The sequence below is a fragment of the Aphis gossypii genome, chromosome X (assembly GCF_020184175.1).
Source record: "Aphis gossypii isolate Hap1 chromosome X, ASM2018417v2, whole genome shotgun sequence".
Taxonomy (NCBI): Eukaryota; Metazoa; Arthropoda; class Insecta; order Hemiptera; family Aphididae; genus Aphis; species Aphis gossypii.
The window spans coordinates 63660574-63688425 of NC_065533.1; the positions used below are offsets into that span (position 1 = coordinate 63660574).

The 27852-nt window shown below is 25.4% G+C and overlaps 1 protein-coding gene across 3 annotated transcripts in view; it reads right to left on the reverse strand.

Moving 5' to 3' along the window:
- LOC114124774 (synaptotagmin-7) overlaps window positions 1-22626 on the reverse strand; it is a 196967-nt gene extending 174341 nt beyond the window's left edge. For 2 of the 3 annotated variants that reach the window (XM_027988142.2, XM_050205338.1), the window contains exons 1-2: window positions 22491-22626; window positions 21816-21971 (exon numbers count right to left, since the gene is read on the reverse strand). In XM_027988142.2, the coding sequence (XP_027843943.1) occupies window positions 21816-21910 (95 nt within the window). In that variant the 5' untranslated portion in view covers window positions 21911-21971; window positions 22491-22626. Of the gene's footprint in view, window positions 1-21815; window positions 21972-22486 lie in introns of all 3 variants that reach the window. The other variant, XM_027988141.2, reaches the window with a different exon arrangement.
- Between the last annotated feature and the right edge of the window lie 5226 nt (window positions 22627-27852).

The following is a 27852-nucleotide window of genomic DNA, read 5'->3' on the forward strand; positions in this document are numbered from 1 at the left end:
AATTTTCCCGATAATTGTATTCAAAACAAAAAAACCACATACCACTGCTTTGATTCAAGGCCATACTAATTTTTATGATATATGTATAATGTACTATTTGATCAATACGATCTTTACGAATAAACGTTGGGTTTTTCTATTTAAGGGGATTGGAAGCATTGATTTTCTGTCTTTGTCTTACACACGTGGAATATAGGAAAAATAGCTATACGCGCCTGACAAAAATTAAGGTACTTCTAGTTGTTCGATTTAAAATATGTAAAGATGATTGAATTGGTATACAAGTTTACTTTGCATCGGTCGAAGCACTTTATCGATTGTTTTATTGTTTAAAATAAATATTTTGATGAGAATAAATATTTTAAATTTAATAAATTTGTCAATTTTTATTATTAAATATATATTGAAAATATTAAAAATATACTTCAACTGATGCAAAGTAAACTTGTATGCCAATTCAATCATCTTTACATATTTTAAATCGAACAACTAGAAGTACCTTAATTTTTGTCAGGCGCGTATAGCTATTTTTCCTATATTCCACGTGTGTAAGACAAAGACAGAAAATCAACGCTTCCAATCCCCTTAAGACAATTAGTAAAATACTTAAGTTAAAAAGAATACACTTTTGTTGTTCTGCGCTATCTATTGGGAAGGTATATTTCAATAAGACATGTTATAAGTGAACTCATTAAAAATTATCATCGTGATGCATTATAACTCGTGACATTAGAGTAGTGAACGAAAGTATAATACAAGTATATATATATATATTTATATATCAATAATAATAATTGAAATTCCAAAAGTTTTTGGTTTGTTACAAAAGTTTGGATAATTTTACTTACGTAATAGAAATCCCGTATTATAATAATTAAATTACTTTTAGCTATTGCTATAACTAAGACTCTGTATTGGAATTCAAACGTCGAATTTCATAAGAGAATGCCATTTTGTCCGAGTAAGTATATGCGATGCGCGACGTTGGCGTTCTATAATTTATTATTATAATTTAACTACCTTGTTATACAGCCCTTTAGATAGAAATTATGTATAATACTAGAACGGATAATAATATAGCGCAGTACAGCATTTGAAAACTTCGTAAGAATAAAATAAAGAAACAAAATACTAAAACGTGTGCAAAATTTCATTTTTATGGACCGCAGTAATTATGCATCGGGAATGAAATAGTTTTATCTTAATATTATATTAAGTTCCAGTACACAATTTCAAAAAATTTTACCCGCCTTTGTTAAACGCGTTTGTATGACTGAGATCGAAAACCTAATGGTTTTACTATTGATCGGTGTTTTGACGTAGCCTAATAGCCACATATTACACAATATAATATCGTACGAGGGACCAAATAACAACGGTACAGTATTTTTTTCTAGTCTCAATATTCTTTACGCCGCTTATTTGTTTGTCAAGAGTTGTCTAGTGATCTTTTTTTTTTTTAACGTAGCAGTATACATTTCAAGTAGAATTTGAAAGAAACCTAATCAATTTACTTTTCACTTGAATTAAGTATTGATGTCAGAACCCACAGGTAGCACGTACGCGTATGTATGCATAGAATAGAAGTTTCTAAAGATTAAAATCAAATTAGACTATGGAAAAAATTGAAAATACTTGAAAAAAAATCAGATATAATAATGTACTGTATACATTATGCTAATTATCGGCTTTAATTTATCGATGTAAAATATGTATATTGTTCTAAAAGTCAAGACACTTTGATATATACCTATAAAAGAAAAATTCAACGTGAAAATAAAATAAAATTACATCTGTTTTTTATTTTTTTTTCACTTCAAGAGGACTGAAGTTGACAGACTTTATAATGGAACAATTTATTCAAATTATATATTTTAAAGTATTTATGTACCTTTTATAATGTACAATGATGATAAATAAAAAAATATTGTATATTTATTTATAAACAAGATATATTATTTTTCGTTCTCTAATAATTATTATTACCGTTTGAAAATGTTCATGTTATCATTTCTGCATTTGTAAGCACATTCCAAAGTATATTTGGTCACTCTTTTCAAGCCGCTCAAAACAAGAGTCCTCTTAAATGTACAACGGATACGTGTCCTTTCACCTCACTTGTCAAACGCATTGTTTGAAAATATAAAATGATAAAAACTGGACGGTAATACATTATGTTGCTATAAACATATACTCACACACACACACACACAAACTTATATATATTATACATTTGTATACATCGTTATAGGCTTGGTTGTTTGGACATAAAATTAGGCCCCGTATAGTAGTGCACGATAGTGTTCTCTAGAAACCCTTATTTTTATTTTTTGTTTTATAAAATATCTCTAAAACTAACAATGGCTGAGTAACCTTAGAAACGTAGATCGATTTTCAGTAATTTTTCGATGAGTGTTTCCAAGTGGTTTGTTCTCAGTGCGATTAAAAGTGCAACGAGAACCATTAAATAGATATCGTGGTTACAACATATACATGAAATATACATGGATAACTAACAAATCACCAGGAACAAAATAATGTGCGTAAACAACGAATAAAATACAAAAGGGCATATAATATAGTATTATATTTTGGATGGAAATTATATTCAAGCCACTTTATCAGGTATGATTAAGGACAGAAACTATGTAACATCCAACAATATAGTTGTATATTTAATGTATTCCATAAATCTAGGCCTAATAGTCATAAAACTTTTGTGTTTCATTAAGTGTGTTTATACATTATACTTCATGAATAAACAAAACGTTCTTATCATTTGTATTATATTATTGACCCATATAATATACATATACACAGACAACTACACAAAAGTTCAAAATCGATAGAATTCGACGAGTAAAAAAGTAGTCAGAAAAAAATCGTATTGAAAAGTGTCAACTTGTTTGAATCAATCTTTTTAAAAGAAATAATTAATTTTTTTTAATAAAATAATGTGACTAAACCCAACAAACAAGGCTAAGGGCCAAGAACGATTAACCATTTTTGAGATTTCGTCAAATAATAAAGAAAAAAATCGTGTTTGGAATAAGTCGATTTTCATTCTTAGCCGTTTTGTACCAAATGTACCTGCTTTACAAATATTTTTTTTTTTCAAAATCGTATAAATTTTCTTGAAAAATGGTTTTAAAATATTTTCATACGTATATATATATTAGCGTACCTTTCTTTCAACAAAATATATTAAGTGGTTGCATTGTTCTAATAGAATTTATCTATAAAGAGCTTGAATCAGATGACGGTGAAATAAACTTTAAATATAATAGTTGACTATAATAATGCTGGAAATAGACTACTAAAAAATTATCTATACAAAAATAAAGACACATAATTTAAATTTATCTAGATAAATATAGTGATAACAATATATTTATCTAAAAAAACAAACAGATAATAAACATTTATTACGCTTGTTTGCATCTTTTTAAATTATATTTTGATCTAATATATCTAGATAATTTCCACACTATAACCGTGTTTCCTATACTGACGACCAATGGAAAATATTGCGATCACCCTGTCACTACTTATAAGTATTCTGTACCTATCGAGGGAATCATGGTATTATTTACAATCTTAAATTTATAGGTGAAAGACCATAGTATAAAAACAATTAAGGACACTGAAAACTGCGTAAAATACGTATTCACTAATATGTACATGTGGTGAGCGGATAATCATGGTATTATTTTTCGTAGATCAGTCTTATCATAGCCGCCATTATTTTTACATCCAACTCTAACAGCCGATTCTCGATCGAACCATTTTGGCATATTTTTATTTTGTCACCCACGAGTGCATATTGTGTATTATGTATATTTTATAACATTTAATATTGTGCAGTTAGCCGAAATGTTTGCTATAAATCTTGAACTATAACTCAACGTTATCGTTCTGTGTGGCCGTTCTGTACGAGTGCGCATTATATAGGTCAGGTTTTAACAATTATTTCCTAAGTGGATCTAAATGAGTTGAAAAAAAATATGTTTAAGGTCCAGACATTTTTTTTTTTTTAAATAACATATTTTATTTTTACGAATGCAACTTACAGTAAGTCCCTGTAAATTTTAATAAAATATCATAAACTATAAACAAAATCGTATTTATATTATGATTATAGGGAAACACTCATTTCTATCGTATAATTATTACCAAATAAGTTAAAAAAAAAAAAAAAAAATATTTTATTAAAAAATAACGGTACATAACGTTATCATAAATTATAAGACATAAGTCTAGAGATTATAAATTTATTTTTTTAAATGTGGAACATTCTAAATCAAACTTAAAATTTGCATAGTCAATAACAAAAGAAAGTAAAAAAATACTCTTTCAAAAATAGTTCTTAACTCAAAAGTTATCATTCAATTACATTGAACATTTTATTTTTACTTTTTATGTAGTTGGATGTATCTAAAAAAATATTGTAACTGATGGACATTATATATTGTTAACACACCCAAAAAAATGGATTTAAAATTACATTTTTATACAAATTCTTAATAAAATTTATTTTTAACTTCAATTAACATTAAATCTTTCTTCTAACTTAATAATATTTGTTGAAGATAAAATTGTTTCATTTAGATATTTTAATTTAAAATTTATAAATACATATATAAAAAAAAAACCAATAAATACAAGGACTCAAAATATTTGGCACAAGCCCTTAAAATACGAGATGGGTATGATCCTTACATAATTCATAACCAGATTAATAATAAGAGAACATTTTTGTTATTAGTTGAGTGATAATACGATATATTATAATATACAAGACAGTGTTCTGTTATGTGTCATAATTATGTCTATACTTCAATAATTCTATATTCAAGTTTGATATTTTTGATAGTTTAGAATTTTTCCGTATGTTATCCATTTATTACTAACAACTTCTAAGTTCTAGTATTTTTCAACGGTAAAAAAAGCATTAACTGTCTGTTGCCCAATGGTACATCTTGCCGTCTGCTTCACTTTTTCCGAGTATTATACTCTGGCTACTTCAAGGTAAGATGTACAGTCTCAAGTTACGATTCACATGAGCCTTATTTGAAATATACGGTTTTATACTCACTACATGTATAAAGAACATCAGTTATTTGTATTACCAATACAGTAAAATATATTAAGGATATGTATAAACCTTAAAAACCTTAATAACGCGATTTCGAATTTTAAATAACATAATAATAAACGAACCTGTTAAAATCTATTATTAATTATTACATGTGTATATTAATACTACACATTTTTAATCTTTTTATTTTATTTTACCTCCTGTATACAATTTAAAATCATAAATTGCTGTTCAGTTCTAAAAATGGTTTAGAAAAATAAACAAAATATGATAAAAAACTAATATTTTAAACATTTTCAATCGTTTTTCAGGTTTAAATTTGTATTAGTTTTAATTCATTTGTAGGTTGGTTATAACTGGACACCTAATAAATTCAATTACTCGATGGTTTAATTCCTAGTTTGTATATATTGCTGTGGTAAAAATATATACCTTGGTTATACGGAAACGGTATAATTAAACTATTAAAAAAAAGTTTATGTAAACATGTATTAATTAATAGCTTACAATAATATACCATGCAGACTAACATCTAAATACATACAAGTATTATTATCATATGCGTATCATAAAAACGAAGGTTTACACCTACCTACATTTTTTCAATTTTGTTTTTTTTTTTACTTAAATGGCAAATATACGAGTAACGTAAATTTAATTTCACGCAACGTTTTCTTTTGCTTCCATGCGGGTGTTTTATATATCCGTGTCTTTGCAGCATAATAATATATATATGCGTTTTTTTTCTTTTTACGGCCCTGGAATGCGTATACATAAAGTCTAAGAGATAATTTGTGTGCATATATCATTATCGTTTTTTTTTTACATTTCAAAGCTAATAATATATATATTCATAACATAAATTTCATCGTGTAACCAAAGTATATATAATCTTATTGGTATACCGTAAAGTAAACGCTTAATTTGTTTAGCTATTTTGCCCCCGTTCTTTAGAATTTCAGATAACGAAATTTGCTCTTTTGTCATTTTCGTACCCGGGTAATAGTGCACTATATTATTTATGAAGTGCGTCGTAAACGTAGGTCGGGTATACGTAAAATACGCACACGTAGCACTTAGATGAGCGATGATCACCAAATGAACTGAAACTAATACAATATATAAACCGAAGTGAATCGGAAAACTCATTGGCAGTATAGCACGCATTGGCATAAAAATAATTATGCAGTGAGAAGGTGCTTAATACATATTATCATACCATTCACAGGCTATTTATAGTCTACTGTGGTTATATTTGTTGGTGGTGACATTGCTTTAAATTTTTAAAAATAAATAAAGTTATATAATATGTTTATGTAAGTATATTCACTTTCTCAAATTTAGAAACTAAAATTCATATTTTCCACAAAATCTGATATAGAAAAATTATATAAAACATAAAATTTGTGAATACATACTATGTAATAAAAATTTAGAAACAATTATTAATCTGCTGAGCGTTCAAACTAATGTTATGAAATAATGGTATTCATTTTAAAGAAGGTGAGCAGTAGAGACAATGTACAATTATGATGAATATCTTTAGAGATTATTTTTCAAATTACTGAATTATATATATTATATAATATGAATGTATTTAAATTGAAGAGTATTTAGTAACTTGATATTTAACATAATATTTATCAGTTTAAATTAAATGAGTATTAATCTATTAATTATTGAAAGGAAAGTTAAACAAGGCTTAATTTTTAATGTTTCAAACAATATGTACATACAATTAATAACAACTTTGAACTTTTTTTGTTCTTTAATAATATTAAATTACTCTATACATAGTAAGATTTGTGTTGTATCACCCATTGCATGCATACTATTTTTGAAAAAAAAAGTTTAAAATATAGATCATATCACTATGATTGCCATGCTAAGATACGCTGTATACTGTGGTATACAAAACATATAACTGCCCCGATAGTTTCTAAACTTACACTATTGTAGTTTGGTGAGAGAACAATATTTAGTCATCCAAATACACGTTAAGGCTTATCATTTAAGTACACCAAATTTTGTATTTACTTTGTAAAATTTTGCGACCACGAGGTTGTTATATATTTACATTCGTTTTCGTGCTTTTTGGTTTGACACAATTACGGTTTGTCAATAATATGCAACATTGTCCCGTCCATCCAACAAACTAGCGGTCTTAAGATGATCAAAACAATTTAACCATATACTTTGTATTAGTAAAGAATATTGAAATATAGTACTTATAATCATAGTTTTGTAACAAGAATTATAATAAATATTCGTATGGTATATTATTTTGGATATTTTATATAATATCATACAATGTACGATTACCCATATTTACATAAATATTATATAGAACATAACTATTAAAATATTGGTCATTTGCAGATATGAATATGGTATAATATGTGCAAAAAAAATGTAATTAATCGTGAAAATAGTTTAATAAGTACCATACATTTTACGTTTATACATTGTACCGGACTCAGAGACGAATTTTGGAATTTTGCACCCCATTGCAGGTTATTTGAGTGCCATAACTTTTTTATCGCCTAAATGACCTAAGTACCGTATTATATCAAAATTCTCTCCAAAATTTACCACCCGGGGCCCAAGCCCCCCTGCCCCCCGCTAAATACCTCACTAACCGGACCTATCGTAGTATAATATAACGTTTTATTATGTAAAATAGTGTAGCATTCTGCAGAGTATTACATCTATATATTAGGTAATTAATAAATAAATATACATATTTATAGTCTGGACAAACAGTCTTAGTTGAATATTTTTTTCAACGATTTTACAACACAATAATATTGTCAAACATCTTAGGGACTAGAGTGCAACTAAAATTTCATCAATCAGTAAAATTAGATATAATGGGGCTGTATTTTAAGTTTGATGATAAATCATTGAAATCGAAACACTGTTTGAATCGTGGCTTAGTTACGTTAAGTGTTAATACACTTTTGAATTTCAATAACGAACGCGCGCTTACATCTCTTTGACGTTTTCCGAGAAGTTCTAGATATTGTAGTTACCTTTAAGTTTACAAAAAAAAAAAAAAATGAACTCACCGTCATGCGAGGAACGGATACTCAATTTTCAGTGAAATATTTAATGGAGTTATCTAAAAATTGTGCACGAAGAAAATAACAACTATCACAAGTGCTGTTCAGATATGAGATGTACTTAAATTCACCAATGTAGCTATTTTACCTATACATTACGCCGTCATACCTGATATCGATACGTTCTCTGATAAATGTATTTTATGATCAATTTCATAAGGTATAAACTGTACATATTGCATAATTTATTATAATATTTATGCATGACTTGTGAATAATTTAACTTTTTTCTTCTAAAATAATTAATAGAAATCTAATCATATCGCTATGTACGGTAATATTAACAACAATAATAAATTATTAATTGATAAAATTATAGTCGTATTGAACATAAGTTCAAACTACTTGATTACAGTTATTGAATAAAACAGTTAACTATGTCCATAAAAATGTGTCCGAAAAAATTAGTTTTAGTTTAGATATTACAATTTATATTTAAATTATTATATAATATTATAATAATATTGTATAATATTTTAAATTTATATTACACAATATTATGAAAAAATCCTTTTCACATTATCTAAAATAATAAATAAACAAACATGTTTATTTTGAAAAACTGAAAAAGCATTAAATAACTCAAACTATTCTAACATTATACTATAATATTATTATGATCGATTCACGTTAAAAATAAAATAAAAAAATTATGAAATTATCATAATATATTATGATATATTAATTAAGTGAAGAAAAAATTTTTTGTACTCAAAAGAAATTGTATCAGAATGCCCTATTAAAACTAAAAAATATTAATACATTTAAATACAAATTTTTAATAGATAGCTAGTAAAAAATTGTTTAAACTTTATTTATTATTATTATTATTTTTAGGTTAGATATTTAATATGCGATATTTTAATTATTATAGATTAAACATTGAACTATCAACTATGCAAGTACTATTTTTATTTTTATCTTGGACTGTAAACATGACATGTCAGAATTATATTAATTAAATTCAAAATAAAATCACTTGTTTTTAATATTTTAGTATACTTTGATAGAAATAAAGACACATTGAAATTTGAAACAATTATAATATTATGCTGATCTTTATAAGTATATACAATATCAACTTTCATCATTATTTATTGTTTATAAAAAAAAAATACCATTCAAAGGGCTAGAAGTTTTGACACCATATGCGCGCTTATCTCATTATCTCAGCTTGTAAAATGATTTTAAAATGTTGTTTCAATATAATTGGTTTTCAGCACATTACCGATGGTATTATATGAGATCAGATTTACAACAACGTTGTTTTCCTATATTTGGTGAATGGTGTTATAGTATTATTCTTCACGCAAAGTGATGTTTAAAGTTTAAATATAAATTAAATATTATTGATTAGGTGTTATATTACGCGAACGTAATATTCGAACGACATTACTTATTGAATTCGTACTAGCGATTTACTTAATGGACATACTGTTTATTTAAATTTGTAATTTTACATCAACTTTACTGAAAATTTAAAATTATTCATTTTATACGATTCAGAGAACATTTCAACACAATTAATTATCCAAAAAACAAGAAGCAGCTTTAATTATATCGTATATCATTTTGGTCATGTGCACAAATATGTACGAAGGAACTTCCCCATATTATAATAATATAGTTCCTTGTATTGGACTAGTTCCAAAACGCTGTTGGCAATGTATTGTTGGTTCAGGACTCAGGTAAATTAAAAATGTCTAAAATAGCTTAGCTTGAAATAATCAATAGTATTTTATTATAATAATTTTCTAGAAATAATATTTTTCATAATATTGTCACAGTTTAATATTTAGTTCAGAATGAAAAAAAAATGATGGATATTATGAGGTAATTTAAATGTTTTCAAAACCCCGTTTAGTTTTTATTTGCATTGTTACGTTCAACAGCTATATTATTATTTATTATTATTAAAACTTGTTTTCCGATCGATTTCTATTTATGTTCGATATATTTGTTTTAATCGTATTAGAATATTTTTTCAAACAAAATAAATAGCGAATGATATGAAATGTTCGACGCTTTTATAATATTAATAATTTTCATACTTGCCAGTACAAATTAGTACCGAAATTGTAATATTGTATTATCATTATGGTTTATATTATTATTATTTTTTCATATTAGTTAGAACCCTATCAAAAACCTTGAAATATTTTATTGAACGCTCAAATAATATTTACTTAAAATACTATTATTGTTAATTCTTTATTATAGTATACATTATTGATAGCTTATTAATTTAATACACTACGCCTTTCACGTATCTTTCACAAAATGACACTTTTCCACGAATTCAATATAATAAGTGTTGACCGTCTAAGATAGAGTTAGGTTACCAGCAATTTTTATTATTCGTTTTCTATTTGTAGTTCTATACTTTCTTATTATATTTTATACCTGCTTTGTTTTGTACAGGAATAAAATAACGTGTATTCAATTGTGTTTGGAGAAAAATAAAATGGATAAATGATTTGAAGAATATAAAAGTAGAAATATGTGTAGTTTTATAAAACGTTAGTGTTCAAATAATTTTCATAATAAAAACAGTATATAATAAAAAATCAATTAATGGGGCTGAACTATGTTTACTTGGAACTATAATAATAAAAACTAACACAAATTTATTTTGAAAATTATTATATGTAGAAACTATATAAAATAGAAATCGTAAACCACATCATTAAGCAGAAAATGTATACAATATATACAATATGGTTATTTTAATTTTAGGGAACAATATTATCAGAAATATAATAAATAAATAAATTTAATTGAAAAATAACTAAAATATTGTATAATTATTGTTATAAATTGTGCGAAAAAAAAATAAGTAGGAAAGTAGGTAACCGCTTTGTTGTTTTGATGCACAAATGAGTTCTGAGAGTAGGATGTACTTCATCATTGAGTAGACAAGTAGACACTGTAATGGATGTGATAAATTTAAATTCAACAATAAGTCATTGTATATCTAGTAAAAAAAAAAATAAATAAATAAACAATTCTGAGTGAAGACAGTCTAACTCTTTATTATTAAATATATCAACCAATATTTACAAACAATTATTTAAGACTAATAATAACACTTGACAAATGTTTTTCTTAATTATTTCAGCTGTTTTTAATTTTAATCTACTAAAATAACTTACCAAATTTTAATTTTTCTAAGAAACTTTTCTCAAAGTTTATTAACAGATCATTTTTTCTACTAGAAAAATGTTTTTCAGATGTAAAAATATAAAAATATTAATGTAATGTCAGTATACTTATCGCTCAGCTTTTAGCTTTGGAATTTTAAAAATAAAACCTTTTATATAAATGTATAAATAATATTATTTTATTTTATAGTAGAATAAGATCAACAATTTTATTATGAAAAAAAATACCAATTTGTTTTTACCTTTTTTACGTGATTATGCAAACATTTTAAAAACAATCTTTTGCTTTCCAGCAAATGTATCAGAAATATACGTTTGTTGTTTAATTATATACATCATTCTAAAACTATGTCCTTGTATACAAAACGAATATGGTATATTGTTTGCTTTTGTTGTCTAAATATCTCTCTAATAATTCGGGTATTATTTCTGATAGTATAATAATGATTAAATTATGAAATTAAGCTCGAAAAAAATTTGAATTAAATAATGACTATCCGAAAAAAAGAGTTATCCTGATAGTTTTGATGTCGGTTTTAGTTTTTCTTATTTTTTTAAAAGTCACATGGGAGCGTGAGTATAGTCGTCGTGAATGAAACGATGCTCTCAAAATCCTCTGGGAAATCTTTGAAACTATGTCGACGATTCATAAAAAAACGTACCTTAAAATTTATACGTAAGTATACAAAATGTGTTCAAATATTATAAATCATCTAACTATAACAATATTATAATATCGATGTATACAAATTCAGAAAAAGTTCATCGTATTCCAAGACCATTAGATTTTCACAAAAATATAATAATTAACAATTGAAATTATATTAATAATTTATTTTATATGGTAATTTAAATAAACCATTATTTTTGTATTAAAATATAATGTGAATTAAATTAGTAGGTACTTTTGGTATTTGAAATTAATTTTTCAGATAGTTATGTATGTATTAATTCTTATATGCAAAAGTACATTGTTTTTATTTTATCTTACATTATTGTAATATAATTTATAAGTATGAAAAAGATAATAGTTTTGAAAATCTTAATAGTATCAGAATAACAAAGGCGTTTTTAAATCAAAACAGTTTATAAAACTTTTACCTGCCAACAGGATTTGGGAACTATTAACTGTGTATAATTACAGTAGAGTCATTCCCCAGACAGCATTAAGAAAATTATGGTGTGATTTTTTTTTTTTTTTTTTTTTAGTATTATGGAAACGTTTCAAAAACATTATTATCATTACTACAAACTATGATGCCTGGGTCGTCTCGGTTCGCTCACCTCAAGGCAAGATTACAGAGTATAAGTAACACTATATATTTAATAGCAATGATAAATCATGAAATTTGTAAAAATGGTTCAAAATGGAGCATATTATACAATAATAACAAATGTTTGTATCATTGATTTAAAGTCATCATAAAAAAAATCGAAATTTTATTATATTAAATTTAATTTGGTTCAATATTGGTATTTTATTAAAACATGTGTACATATACGCATGTATTAAGTAAAATGTAATAATGGATAATATCGTCAGAAAGTCTGCAGGGTATGATCAGTATGCATAAATACCTAGAAAATGGTAAATGTTCTTATTGATGAATAAAAATGAACAATACGATTATAGGAATCAATTATAATATAGATATATAGTTAAGCTTCTTCAAACATATTATCCTAAACATAAAAACATTTGTGTCGAGATGTAAAAACAATGAAAAAACTTATCAGTTTAAAAAACAAACCATGATTTATTTACTGATAATCATTTCACAGAATGGATGTGGATTCTCTTTTTCTTTTAATTTTTTTTTTTTTTTTTACCAAAACTTAAATATTATTTTAACACGCTGCTCAACTAAATTGAGTTATAACTTATAAGAGTGTATATTTAGCGAACAGTTAATAATCAATTGACTTGAATATAAGAAACAATTAAATTAAGTTAATTTAATTTCTATCCTTAGGTTATGATATATATTTTTTAATATATTATTATTATAATAAGCGGTAAGAGCATTATATTGCACGTATACTAAAATAATATAGTTAATATGATATAGTAACCGAACAAATTTATAACTCTAATTTTATTATTTTTCAATAACTAAAATAGTTTGCCTAAATAGTGTACCACAGCTCAGATAATTGTAAGACAAATATAAAAGTCTTATAACAATTTTAGTGATTTTTCACCAAACTATACATATAAACGAGAACAATATATTATTTTGTTCTGCTGCACATTCGTTTGGATGTAGTATATACTGCATAAACCAACTTCGATTTTACGCACTGTATAATAAATCAAATTTTGAAATACAAAATAATATCCATGTCTTTATTTTTTTTTGTTTTTTTTTTTGTCTTAAATCATTTCTCGATATATTATTTAAATATATTACCTTTTTAATAATATTTGAAGTACATTTTTAATTTAGAGCATATTTTGTACTTACTATTTTCATCATTGATCTTAAATTGAATTGAAGTTGTTCTTTTTCCATAGTAATATTATATGCAACACATTTACATCCATATATATTTTACATTATTTTAAATGCGGCTTAAGTATTGGGACTATAATAGTGTAGAAGAAAATTGTTATGCGATTAGAAAATCTTTAAACACCGAAATGCACTGGGTCTCAAAACTAATGGTTGTGATAAAATCTCAAAAAAAGAAAAAAAAAAGCTATCTATAAAAGTTATTTTTTTTATATATTATTATGTAGGTATTATGTTAAAATTTGAGTTGAGAATTTTTTTATAAACTATATCTGCTTACAACGTTTAGCATACGAGTTTAGCAGCATATTATTATAACTATACTCCAATACTTGGTATTTCAAATCTATTACACATTCGTGCACATTTCATTTTTAATTTATGAACTATAAAATATTATGTGATGTCAAAATTGATTTGTTATTAAATTTAGCATTATTATTCATTTCTTAACGTCTAAATTTTATTAATATAATATTAAATTAGTATGATGATTCTGGTATGAGGTCACGCGCATGCATTAGGTTATTTAAAATTTCAATTATTTGAATATTTTTATTTTACGAAATATAACTACTACCATAAAAATATTATATAGAATAGATAAAAAATTATCATATTAATTTAAGTCTCTAGATTTAAATTCATATGCTGACTCATTAAAATTACTATTTTGTACTAAACTTAATATACTCATATATACTATTGACAAACAACTTTAGTTGTATAGTATAAACACTATGAAATATGCCCTATATGTTTATTTTAAGTAAAATCTTGTTACTCCTATGATCTATCATACTGAACTAATGTGAATCGATATTTACGCTTATGGTTACAAGAATTTACATTTTATCTTTTTATTATAAAACTAAAATAAATAGTAATGATTTATATGGTGCGTTAGACCATATGATTTTGAGGTATATTTTCAGTAGAAATCTACTGTTCTAAACTTTACTCATACTTATATTTAATACATATTCACAGTGTTTATACAATTGTATTTTTTGTATTAAAACCAAGTAAAACACATTAACCTGTAGTAAATAATCGTGTGTTTAAATTTGACTTTTTAATCAGGTTGAAAACAAAAACGGATTTAAGTGAATTTAAGTAATAGATAAATAATCATAAAATAAAGGTTACGATATTATAAAAATATATATTATAACCGATAAATTGATACTTCATAAATATTATTTTACGTTTATTAAGGCACTTTATCACGGCGACGTTATAATCATTAAACATGAATACAATATAGCGCAACTTTTGTTTTTAAATTTTCAGTTTTAATTAATTTCAAATAAATGAAACACTTTGAGAAAAAAAAAATAAAGCTATTGAAATCAGACAAATGTCAATCAATTAAAAATATCGTACAAAATTAGAAAACAAAACATTAATTAAATGTAGGGGTGGCAGGGGCGTATTAATAATTGGGACCAGCATTGAGTAGCCATACAAAATCACGAAATAGTAAACGATAAGGCGTAACGAAGGGTTGCCGGATATTCGTATTGCTTCGCTCTTCACCAACTGAATAATATTCTAAGAAGAAATATTAACGGTTATTCAAAATTTTTGAGCAATTATAAATTTTCATCTGCGATAATTGAATATCGTATTTAAATGAAAATTTAAGTAGAGCTCTTTATACGTTTAATTAGTACAGTTTGTATATCGATTATGACTAATTGTACTATAATATACAACGTGTAGGTATATAACGCAATTTTTATGCCCAATCACTGAATACGTGTGATGTTATCTCAAATAATTTTGCTTGTGCACATCTGATATCTACAGAATTGTAAATAGTTATCTTTAATCATTTGATAAATTGTACACATTGTTATTCAATTTCTAAAATATTGTACAATTAGTTCCAGAAGAATAGTATGTACTTGAGGTAAATTTCGAGGGTTCAAAATCAAAATACAACTTTTATTGTTCATGCATATTGATAAAAGGTTGTGGGTCTCATTCCTTGATGAGACATCCCAATTCGATTTTTTGTGTATACTGTAACTGGAAGAATCTAACGTTGGGAATATAATAATATAAAAGCAAAATTTGTTAGAAAGTTTAGAAATGAAAACAAATCAGTTATAATAGTATGATTGCAATTATAAAATGTAACTCTTATTAATTATCAATTAAGTATCCAACTACAAATATCATATTTAAATACTTAATCTTATTCGTTTTTATTTTTAAGAAATTGGTGGTTGAAGATTTTGTAGAAAAATAATAACATTTAAAGGTGCTAAATATTAAAATAATATTGCAGCTTAGCATTGTTATTTTTTTTTTTTACTAGCAATTCAATATTTTGATGTAATTGTAAATCATCGTGAATTATTTATTAAAAATAACTATAAATTATGAGTCATTATTTCAATTGTTGTCTAAAAAACTATAAGAACTGTGAGTATCTATGAAATCACAAAAATCCACATCAAAGTTCAAACATCAATAAATCAAAGAATATTATATTTTTATATCTAAAGAAAACTGCGGTTTATAAACCTCAAAATATCGACACAAAGTGTGCTTTATTATTAAACTGATGCCATGTTGAAGGCTGTCAATTATGTAGGTATATTTCAAGATTAAATTACGCGTGTACTCAGAAACGTCTCAATACATTGGCTTTACGAAGATCGTTAATTAATTTTCCATAAAAATAATGTTTATTTTCGAATACAGCTGTATTATAATTGCTTACTTGTGGTTTTCTCGATGATACAGTGTAACTACGAGTACGTTGTGAATATATTGTATTCCCCAGAGAAATTAAAGCATACAAAAACCATAACTAACCAATCAAACTTTAATAAGAAAAAAAATTAAATATCTGAAATAATATAATTTTAAAAAAAAAACTTTATTTGTAAAATTGAAAATTGAAAGCATAATAATTAGGTTTTGTGAACGATATTTACTGAAATATATGTTATTGATTAACTTGAATTTATAATATTATTATTACTTTCTATTTTTTTTCAACGGTTTTACAAAAATCAGTACTTAGAAATAGTAAACTAAGTACTTATCATAGTTGAATAATTGTTACAGTTATTAAATACATAATTTATTTAAACCAATACAAAAATGTAGTTTTTATCGTAACTATTACTAATAATAAAAATAGTGATAAAAGCCAACATATATATATATACATATATCTTGGTCTATGCATCAAATACAAAATAAATATAAAAATCATAAAATTTCAAAATTTTAAAAATTAAATATTTATTTATAAATCGTCTATTGTCACATAAATTTAATCCTAAACTATCGTGATTACTAATAATATAAGTTTTTTAAAAATATTATAATACAGAATATTTTTAACGAATACATTTTTTGATCTAAATTAATATTACTAAATAATTTATAGGTAATAATATAAAAAGTATATTAACATTATAAACCTACTATTTTGTAGTTTTTATTTGTTTTAAGTCTTCGTGAAAAGTCTAATACAACATTAACTATTAATTTTACTATATAATTAATTGCTACACTTTCTCCGATTCTCATATTTTTAATTATTATTTTTAATTTTATTTAGCTGTTATTTTTTTCAAATATCTTAATTTTGAAAACGTGACATTTTAAAACGCTGAAATTTTTTTTCCGTCATAATTACATATTACAGTATTATAAGCACGAAGTTAAATTAAACGTATAACGTGACTTGACCATTGCAGTGCCTATCTATTACTATCGCCACTAACGATGGTGAGGCTGTAATTTAGGCATCGCTTTTTTATAGCCTTTTTTGACAGTATCGTAATAAACCACACTGTAACCTTATTAGTTCGTTTCCCGGAACAACAAATGGAAATAATTGTGCAATGCGTTGTACATGAATATTAAATATTAAAAAGTCTGATTTTAACGAGGGAATTTTTGGATTTATGGAAACTACGTTAACTTTGAAATATATTAAATTACGGACGTGTCAAGATAGAAAAAATCCGATGTTAGCATTGCGATGTGAACATTAATTTTTTTCTTTTACTACGACTTTATAAAATAAAAATTTTTTATCATGTTTATAACAACGATAATATAGAAATTTCAAGTTTAATTAGCGAATCACTATAATAATAATAATAATATAATAAAAATTATTATTCTCTGTCAAAATTGTTAACCTTTATTTCTTCTCAATAATCATTATATAACAATATAGTACGAGTATATTATAATATGATAACTTAGGGGTTAAAACATCAATTTTAGTGTATATTATTGGATCAATATTATAAAATATGCTTCTAATTTAGTACCATATATCTATATTTTAACTAAATGAAAATTCAAAAATATGAAGAAGAAGGTATAAACTTTAACAAAAAATCAAGCATCTAGAATAATAAAAAAATTATAATTTGCTAAGAAATAAACCTAGATTACCTATATGGATGGTGATTTGTTGAATGGATGTGATTGCAAAAATCGAAGTTAGTTTTACTTTTTAAACACTTCTAAGTTAAATATTTATAATTATTTATAATAATATAATTATATTATTATATGCTTCTGCTTTCATAAAACGCAGACAGAAAATTTGAGTTGGACGTCATATTTTATAAATACTAAATAGTGATAAAATTCAAAAATCCCAACTTTCGATGATTAACAATTTTAATAATTTAAATCATACAACTAGAATGATTTTTAAATCCTAAGAATATAATTTAATATTTACATATATACTATCGTAAAAATAAATGTATATATATTTTTTGCGTCCTTAAACTAAAATGGTTTGTTTACAGCAGATATCGTAAGATTAGGTTAACCTATCGATAAAATAAAAATATATCAATCAAAAAAAAGTGTTATAAATTTTGTATTTTGTAGATGGGTTGCCTATTTATAATATACTGTTTACTATATTTTGAGTTTTTATGCTGTTAAATCAAAGAATACGAAATTTAAGATTTTTTTTTTACAATTTTGGTTTAAATCACACAATAATAGTTTAATAAAACTTGTTAGCTATTTAAAATGTAAAACAATAGTCCAAAAGTCGACCAGAAAAAGTTAAATTGTATTTATTGTGATAGTAATACATTGAGTAGTGTCAAATATAATAAACATATTATGTAATATTGTTATTATAGAACCAATCATACCCTATATAAATACAACCCCGTTCTTCTGAACAATTTTAATGGGAACACAAAATTTCTACAACATTATTCAGATATAATCAATAGTCATTCGAAAGTGTTATTCTTATTATACAATTTATGAGATGATAGACATTCAGAAGATAAGTATAAGTTTCTGTTGTGTTTTCGGTAGTTCTGGTGACATTTTTCTATTACGAGTATATATATATATTTTTTCTTATTTATTTATTTATTATTATTATTTTTTTGTTTGGGCAAAACATTTTATTAAAACTCTTGCGGACTAACCAGTTGACGAGTTAATCTCCCTACCCCCACTACGAATACTATTAATCCAGGATTATCATAATAAATGTGCTTGGGCTTAATTTGTCCCAACAACATAATTATTATATGAAACCACATTATTAAAATTGCACTCACTTTGTCGTTTCACTACGGAAAACGTCAAAAAATGATTGAATGTTTTTTTTTTTTTAGAATTTTGATTTTTGATTTTCTTTGTGCAACATTTAAATAATTAAAGCAGAAAGTTTTTGAATATGTACTATTTTTTTCGTAGTCATTTTTAAAATTCAAAACTATAATCTTTCGTATTTTAAGTTGATTTTTTATATTACTTAAACTTTATTTTACAATTGCAATTTTTCGAACAAAAGGTTAGGTTAGGTTACCTGTTTTAAAGTTTATAAACTCGCATCTATCTATAACGTATAATATATATATATATATATTATAAAAAAAAAATAAAACATGTTCACTGAAGAGAACAAATATTTTATTTACTCTGATAGACTTAATTAGAATAAAATGAAGTTTAAAGTAATACATTCTAGGATTTACTTTAAAATTATATATTATATTAGATTTTTACATATATTTTTACGTTTTCTCATATTACTTAAATTTTTACATAAACAAAAAAAAAACATAAGTATTGGATTTATTTTTTTAATGAGATTGAATTATATTTATTGTATCTTTTGAGCTAAATTAACTATAATATACCTACGATAATTTATAGAATTATAAATGACCTAAAGACCATAATTTATTATTTATACTTTCTATATTTTTTTAATGTGTTGAATTATAATAGCTTCTTTGTTTCATTGTTTTTTTATTCACCTAATTATTAATTAAGTAACTTGTAATACTTAGTGAAAATCGTAAATTTATAAATCTTCTGCCCTCTTATTTTTAAAACGTTTTTGGATCATCCTGAATTTTTGGCTATAACACAGATTGAATATGACTCAAAAATATTAATATTTTTTTCATAAATGGATTATATTTCAATATTGCTAAATTTAGTGGCAACAAGAACAAAGATTTTTTATTTTTAATCAGTTATTTGAAATGTATAGATTATAAGTGCGTAAAAATATTAAAACATTATCTTTATGAAAATAATTATTATACAAATACTAATTACAAAGATTTCTTAGAAACCATATTTATCATCAAATACTTTTGGATGTGTATCATAAGCGATACAGTTTTAGTTGATGAATAATAGTGTAATTATATGCAAGCATTTTATAAATAAAATTTATTACATTTAATATGTTTTCGCAAGTGTTTAAACGATTTGTTTAAACTATATATTTTTTTTTAATTATGTGACAGTAAGTGCTGTGAATATAATTATATAGTATAAATTTAATTAGAACATATTTATACACTAATAGTCATAACATGTACCAACATTATCAGTTACATAATATTGCAAATATTTTGCTTTTCAATATTTTATTATTATAATTATTATTACCTGATGTGAGATACGAATTATTTTTATATATTTTGCAATTACAGAAGTTATAATAATAGATACATTATACAGCTATAAAATATATAATTGTAAGTGCAACATTTTTTTTTCAGAAGTAAGTAACTATTTGTTTAAAATAGGACCAAAAAATGTCAATACAATATTAATTGATACCAACAGATGAAATATTATTGAAGAATATATTATTATTATATTGCGTAAAAAATATAAAATACCCGCAAAATTTTTAGAAACGATTTTTACTCGAACGCGTCCGCTCTCGCGATTTCGATTACAGTTATTGCTTTACAGCGTGTCGTTAACCCGAACCCCGATATCGGTGTTCATATTGAAATCAACAATACCACGGTGTACATTAGAGACGTCTTTGCCAATGAATTACATAATATATATATTCATACACTATTTACCTACCCCTCCGGTCTGTTGAGATACTATGATACGAAGGTAAAAGTGTATATATCGTGTATTAATAATTTATACAACATTGCAGACATTACCTAACAATAAGATAGCTGTCATCGGCTGGAAGCTCGGGGAAAACGGTGAACAAGGTCGGGACGGGGGATTATTTTCCATTAGGAAAATTCATCGTTTGCACTACGAGCAAAATGCATTTTTAGTCATTAAACTGGGCATGCCGATTTTATGGAAATTACAATATATAACAACAACAATATTAATTGTTATTAAGATAATATATTATACAACTTAAATAAAAGCGTGCATGTGAAAAATTATATTAATATAATTTTATAATTATTTATTATGAAGCAAATTGAAAAAAAAAAACATATAAAAATAAATAAATAGTTATGAAAATATTTTAATTTGTGTGTATGCACGTGTATATTTTTAGTTTTATTACATATTTTTTTTGTATTGTTTCGTCGGAAACTGTGCAATAAAAAAATGTTGCAGTTAATTGTGTACAATAAACGTTAAGAAATAGTATGACACTTACAAACTTTGAGAGAGTAGTTTTGTGACGCCCAACTTGGACATCGCATTATTTTTGAAACCGTCGAAAATCGAGTTAGCGGGACTTTTATTATTCATATTTGTTGGCCAGCGTTTTTCACAGCTACTGGGGTGAAACTGGTAACGTGTGTAACGTTTGCTATATTATAATATAATAATAATATAATAACAATAATGATAGTAATGATAATAATAATTATAATAAGGATAATTATTCTAAACGGTTACGAAAAATTCACTGGACCGGTCGATTTTAAGACGGAAATTTTTGACTACTTATATACGGAGGTCACGTCAAATGACCATAAGAAACCGATAATAAAAATTGTATTTTTCGTTTATTTTTTAGTTTTTGGAAGCAATAATAATAATTTCAAAATTAGAGTCAAAATATGTATTCAAAAATAAATATTATAAGTGTATATTATAATATTATTTTTTAAATCGTTATTGCTATATGAATTGATAAATATTATAGTTATAATAGATTATAGAAAAAAAATATATATATAATATTAATGTATGATAAAAATATTAAAAATAGGTACCTAATAATTATTTACGTGATACCGTATTTCGGAATTGTGAAATTCAATTGAATGAAATATTATTATTTATTATATTATTATTATATAATAAAATTATATGACTTACGTACGTGTGTTGTTAAGAGAGCTATAAACGAGTCTCGGCGAGAGAATATTATAATATCGTATAAAGCTACGCAGCGGAGAGGTGATGGTGGGAGTATCGTACCAAAACAAAGACTGAGGACTCGAAGTTTCCGAGCACGCTTTTTGTACGCGGCGGTATGTGTGGTTTTTCGTCCGCCTGTTTTCGAGGGGGGGGCGCGGCGTATACTCGGCACCGACCACCCTCTCACCGTCTCCCAGAGGGTGGAGGGGGCCCTGGGAGGCACGCGCGCGCGCGTATGCGTCACGCCAATAAAACTGGGTCAGCTAGCCGCCTTGATCCCCCCGACGGAGGGATAACGGATGATCGGGGGTGGCCGAAGCCAGCGTTCGGGGGTGACGGTTGAGGTGTAGACGCGGACGCGGGTAAGTGAGAACCGCGGGGGTGGCGGTAGCAGACGATAGGGGTGGTTTTGCGGTGGGATCGAGGGTGGTGTACATGGTCGACAACAGTGGCAAGGGGGTGGACCACCGCCGTACAATTTTTACGTATATCCCTTCACGCCACCGTCTAGCGATTCGCGTGTGTTTAAGCGTCGACTTGTATGTGTGTGCATAATGATATAGTATCGCGAGAGGGGTATAGTATCATCACGCGTGTATGCTCATCGGTACCGATCGTTCGTTTGGTCGGTCGGTCGGTCGGTCGGTAGGTCCATTATAGGCCGACGAACGCATATTGGCGCACAAAATATTCAAATTACAAAATAATATTTTTGTACCATCTAGTGGTTTCCTTACGTATAAGCGTCGGCTTGTAATTGAGTGGTCGTCGATACCAAGGCGAATCAATCGGTTAATGGGTTATTGGTTATTGTAGACTTATTAACGTAGAGTGGTCAAAAAATGAAAAAAGGTGGCCAAAAATCATTGTTTTATTAGGAAATCCAAACAGATGAAAAATAATATCGCTGATACCGTTTAGCTACTAACGTGTATTGTCATAATGGTATAGTATTATAAGAGGGGAAAAGTATTACTATGCGTATATGCTCATCAATACCGGTTAGTTGATCTGCTATTAATAGTATAATATACACTTAGTGGCTGAAAAATGAAAAAAGTAGGTAGTTACTATCTAATTATTGTTTTAAATATTGGCAAATTCATATTATCGAGAAAAAAATTCTTCGTGCACTTCCTGAGGTATTTAAAAATATAAAGTTATGGTAAAATCAATAACAAATCCATCAAATCCTATGTATATCCAAAAGTAAAAAAAATATTACTACTATGAATTATGGGGAATGGTCGTAGTGTTATATTATAAGTTAATTTGTATTAAGATGAATAATTATTGTCAGTAGGTATATTCTTTACGGTAGAATAATAAGGTATATGATCACTTTATCTGCTAAGGTGATTTCGTACGCCTATTTCTATTACACAAGCTTTGAATACATATATAATATAAATATGTATATTAGGTAATTTATGGTTTGTACGCATTAATAATTAATAATTATTATTCTTTGTTTTATTTAAGTTTTAATAATAAATATTTATTTCTGAAAAAAAATCATTGCAAGAATGTAATTTTTGACATTAAAATTATAATTATACACTAATAAGTATAAATGTTTAAGCATATTTATTTGGCCGGTTTTTTTTTTCATTTTACGATCATGGTGGGACCCGTATGGTAACCTTATAGTGTTAGTAATTTTAGTAGGTATACAATTATGATGAAATGTTAGAATTTTGTATTTTTTGTATTTTAAAACCCTACCATCAATGATCGCACATACATTGTAGTGTTTGATTATAATAACTTTAATACTACTATATATTTTTTAATAGTTATTACGATACACGTAACCTAACTCAATAACCTAATCGATCGGTAGCCGAATTCTGCAAATTATCACTAAAATATTATCGCAATATGTTCTGTAAGAATTCATATTTTGTTTCATTTTTAGCCCTGCGCCATCGACAAAACAATAAAATTATTATCATTCTAAAATAACTACTTGCTTTAATTTGATTGTTCGAAATAATCAGATGATTAGTTCTACTCTATCTGTGTGCCATATAATACACGTGAGCAATACTTACTGAACATACTGGTCTGAATAAAGAATAAATTATTATTATTAACAAAGCCATTCACGTAAAACCTCGTTGTCATCATCCAACTGCCTCGTTCTTACACTCACGAACACCCCAAAAATATTGCACATCAAAATCACTATTTACAAAATGATGTTTATATTGAAATCGGATTGATTAACTATGACAATAGGTAAATAAAATGAAACGAAAAAAATCAACAATATAACATTCTACTGTAAAACCTCTAAATATTAGGTCCTCTCGGTTACTGAAATTGTATTAAATTATACTAGATTTTGTTATAAAAAGAAATGTATGTTGTCATTCAAAAAAGAAAATAACATAAAAAATTAAATTGATTAAAAATACAATTTATTTTTTTCTAAAAAATAGTGTTTATAAAAATCTTAAAATAAATATTTTCTTAAACGTTCAAATGTTAAATAGATGAGTGTCTTACATTTTATTTTTTATAGATTACCCCATATAAGATATTAATTAGGTTGTTATTAATAACACTTTACAATTAATAACTTAAAAATAAAAAACCATATAGGTTTTAGCTTGTATTTATCAGCTAGAAGTATGTGAACAATGGACATTGAGCCTTACAAGAACGAGATGTTAGTATACCAAACGCATATTACTAAAGCTGCCAACATTTACGTATAACTAAAATTTTTAAACATCGTATGAAATTCAAGTATTAATTAAACAAAATAATACACAATTAATAAAGTATGGACACTGACGAGAACCTATAAACTAACCTAAATAATAACACTATAATACCACATGGATGATTACAAGCATTGACTTACAATATTTTAATTACTCTGCAATGCATTAATTAAAGAAAATAAATTAATGTAAATACATTTTAATTTAAAACATACATTTTTTATATATACCTAAATAAAACTCATGTACTGTGTGTAGACAAATATACAATTATACCTGCGTATTTGTCTTATATAATATTTATACATTTTTTAACTGATTTTTATCATTATTAAAATCAACAATAGCTTAATTGTCAAATTTAAAAGTTTCAATAGAACTTCGTTATTCAAATTGTTTCAACTGTGGGGTATTAGTTAAAATATTTATTTAAAATGACGGAATGGAACATCATGTAGTAGGTACTAATTAATGTCCAATGTTCTTCATAAATATTAAATAAACATTTTATATTATACAATTCATTATATTATAAAGAACAAAATATTTTCTACTTACGATAATATATATATTTTTATCGTATTATAGATTTTTTTTTTTTATTAATACCGAATAGTTACATCGCATTTTTCTAGCAAAGTATTTTTATGAAAAAAACGGGGACAGTCAGATGTTTATGATGTACTCTGTTTAAATAGATTATATTTAATGTGTATAAAATGGAATAACTTCCATATAATATGTTTATATAATATTTGCATGTAACGTAATAAATTAATATTAATGTAGTTACAATGCTAATAAGTCTATATAAACGGTACAACGCTACAACGCGCAGGAAAAGGTGTAACGCAAACCAACTGGATCCTTGTTGTAATGTATGGAATCAGGATTTAATTTTCTTATTACAAACAGAATATTAAGTCTTGTGTTCTGACATCTGACACAGTGACACCATCTAATTCACAAAATATCTAATACCTTATCCGCATAATTTACGTTACGTATATAGGATTCTGAGTAATGCGTATAGTATATTATGTTATATAGAACAATAAAATTATTGTATTATAAAATTATTTCGATATTTCGACTATACCATTAATGTTTTTATATTAATTTATACAAATCAGATGGTTTTTAAGTATGTACAGTTAACGACAAACATATATAATAATGAATTGTTTTTGTTTTAAAGTAGATTGAATATTTAAATAGAGTCATGCTAATAAATTAAACTAAAATAGGTTAATTATTAAAGTTTAATACTTGAAAAAAATATTGAGCTATAAATCGAACCCTTTTGTGGAAACCTGTTCATTAAAATAAATAATAAACTATACTTGGAACAATGAAATTATATTAGGTACCTATTTTAATGTTAAATTAAAATTAGTTCATACTTTTTGTAGGTGAATAATATAATTTAGAGTATTAAATGTAACTATAGGGCAATAAGAATTATCAATTGTTTTTTTTTTCTAACGACATAATATTATATTATACTAACAGATAATTGACTATTACTATTTATTATGTACGTAATTGTTGTGTTACCCTAAGTCTTAGTTTTTAGTTTTTATTGAGTGATATTCATTAATTAAATTGTAATTTGTTAATTATTTTTTTAGATAGACATCTTACACTATCAAATATCAATTACCTGTTAAATGCCTTTCATGAGGTTCATTGTAATTACAATTTAGAATTCTAGTTATTTAACTCGATTAACTAATACACAAATTAAACAAGTTAAATAGTCCAAATAATAAGCTAAAGTTTCTGTATAATTTCTAAAATAACAATTATTAAATTTTAAATTATATCCTAGAAGAGTAAGGACCATTTTAAATTTTAAATTTAACTTTTCTGTCATAATTGTCCTATTAATGTTTTTATAAAATTAAATTATATAATTCTACACTAATTTAAATGTAGCTATATGGGCATAAAAAAATGTTGGATTTCGATTACTATAGCGTGGTAAATAGGTACAATATATATATATATATATATAGTAGTACCTAAATATTAGGTAGTTGAAGTAAATAATTAGCTCAAGTTATGTGGAGTTAAAGAAAAATAATATGGTTAATTTTAAAGTTGACAAATTGTTGGTACATTTAACTTATTTAATTTGAGTTGATATGGAAAATAAATTCTAAATTAATTCAGTTTTAGAAAAGTGTATTTACTTTTTTCCATTAGTACGTTGGTTATATACCATATATTATGGATGATGAAATGTATGAATACTTATAATTATGTACTTATAAGGGGTGTACATTAAAATTGAGCCTTAGAGGTATTTTTTGAGAGTAGACACAATAAAGTGTCGAAAATTGTTAATACTCAAAATATCACAACGTAAAGATATTTTACGGTCACATTTATAATATAATATTATATAATTAAACAAAAGTGATAATAATTTCTCAACACGGTACGTATAATACGTAGGGGTGTGTCTATTTATATTATTGGGCACATGCATTTATTGGCCATGGTTAAGGCGATGGATTATTACTACGTAGCTACTTATGTAAATAAAGGGGTAGAATTAAAAGCGTAGAGTCCTTAAATAGAACAGGA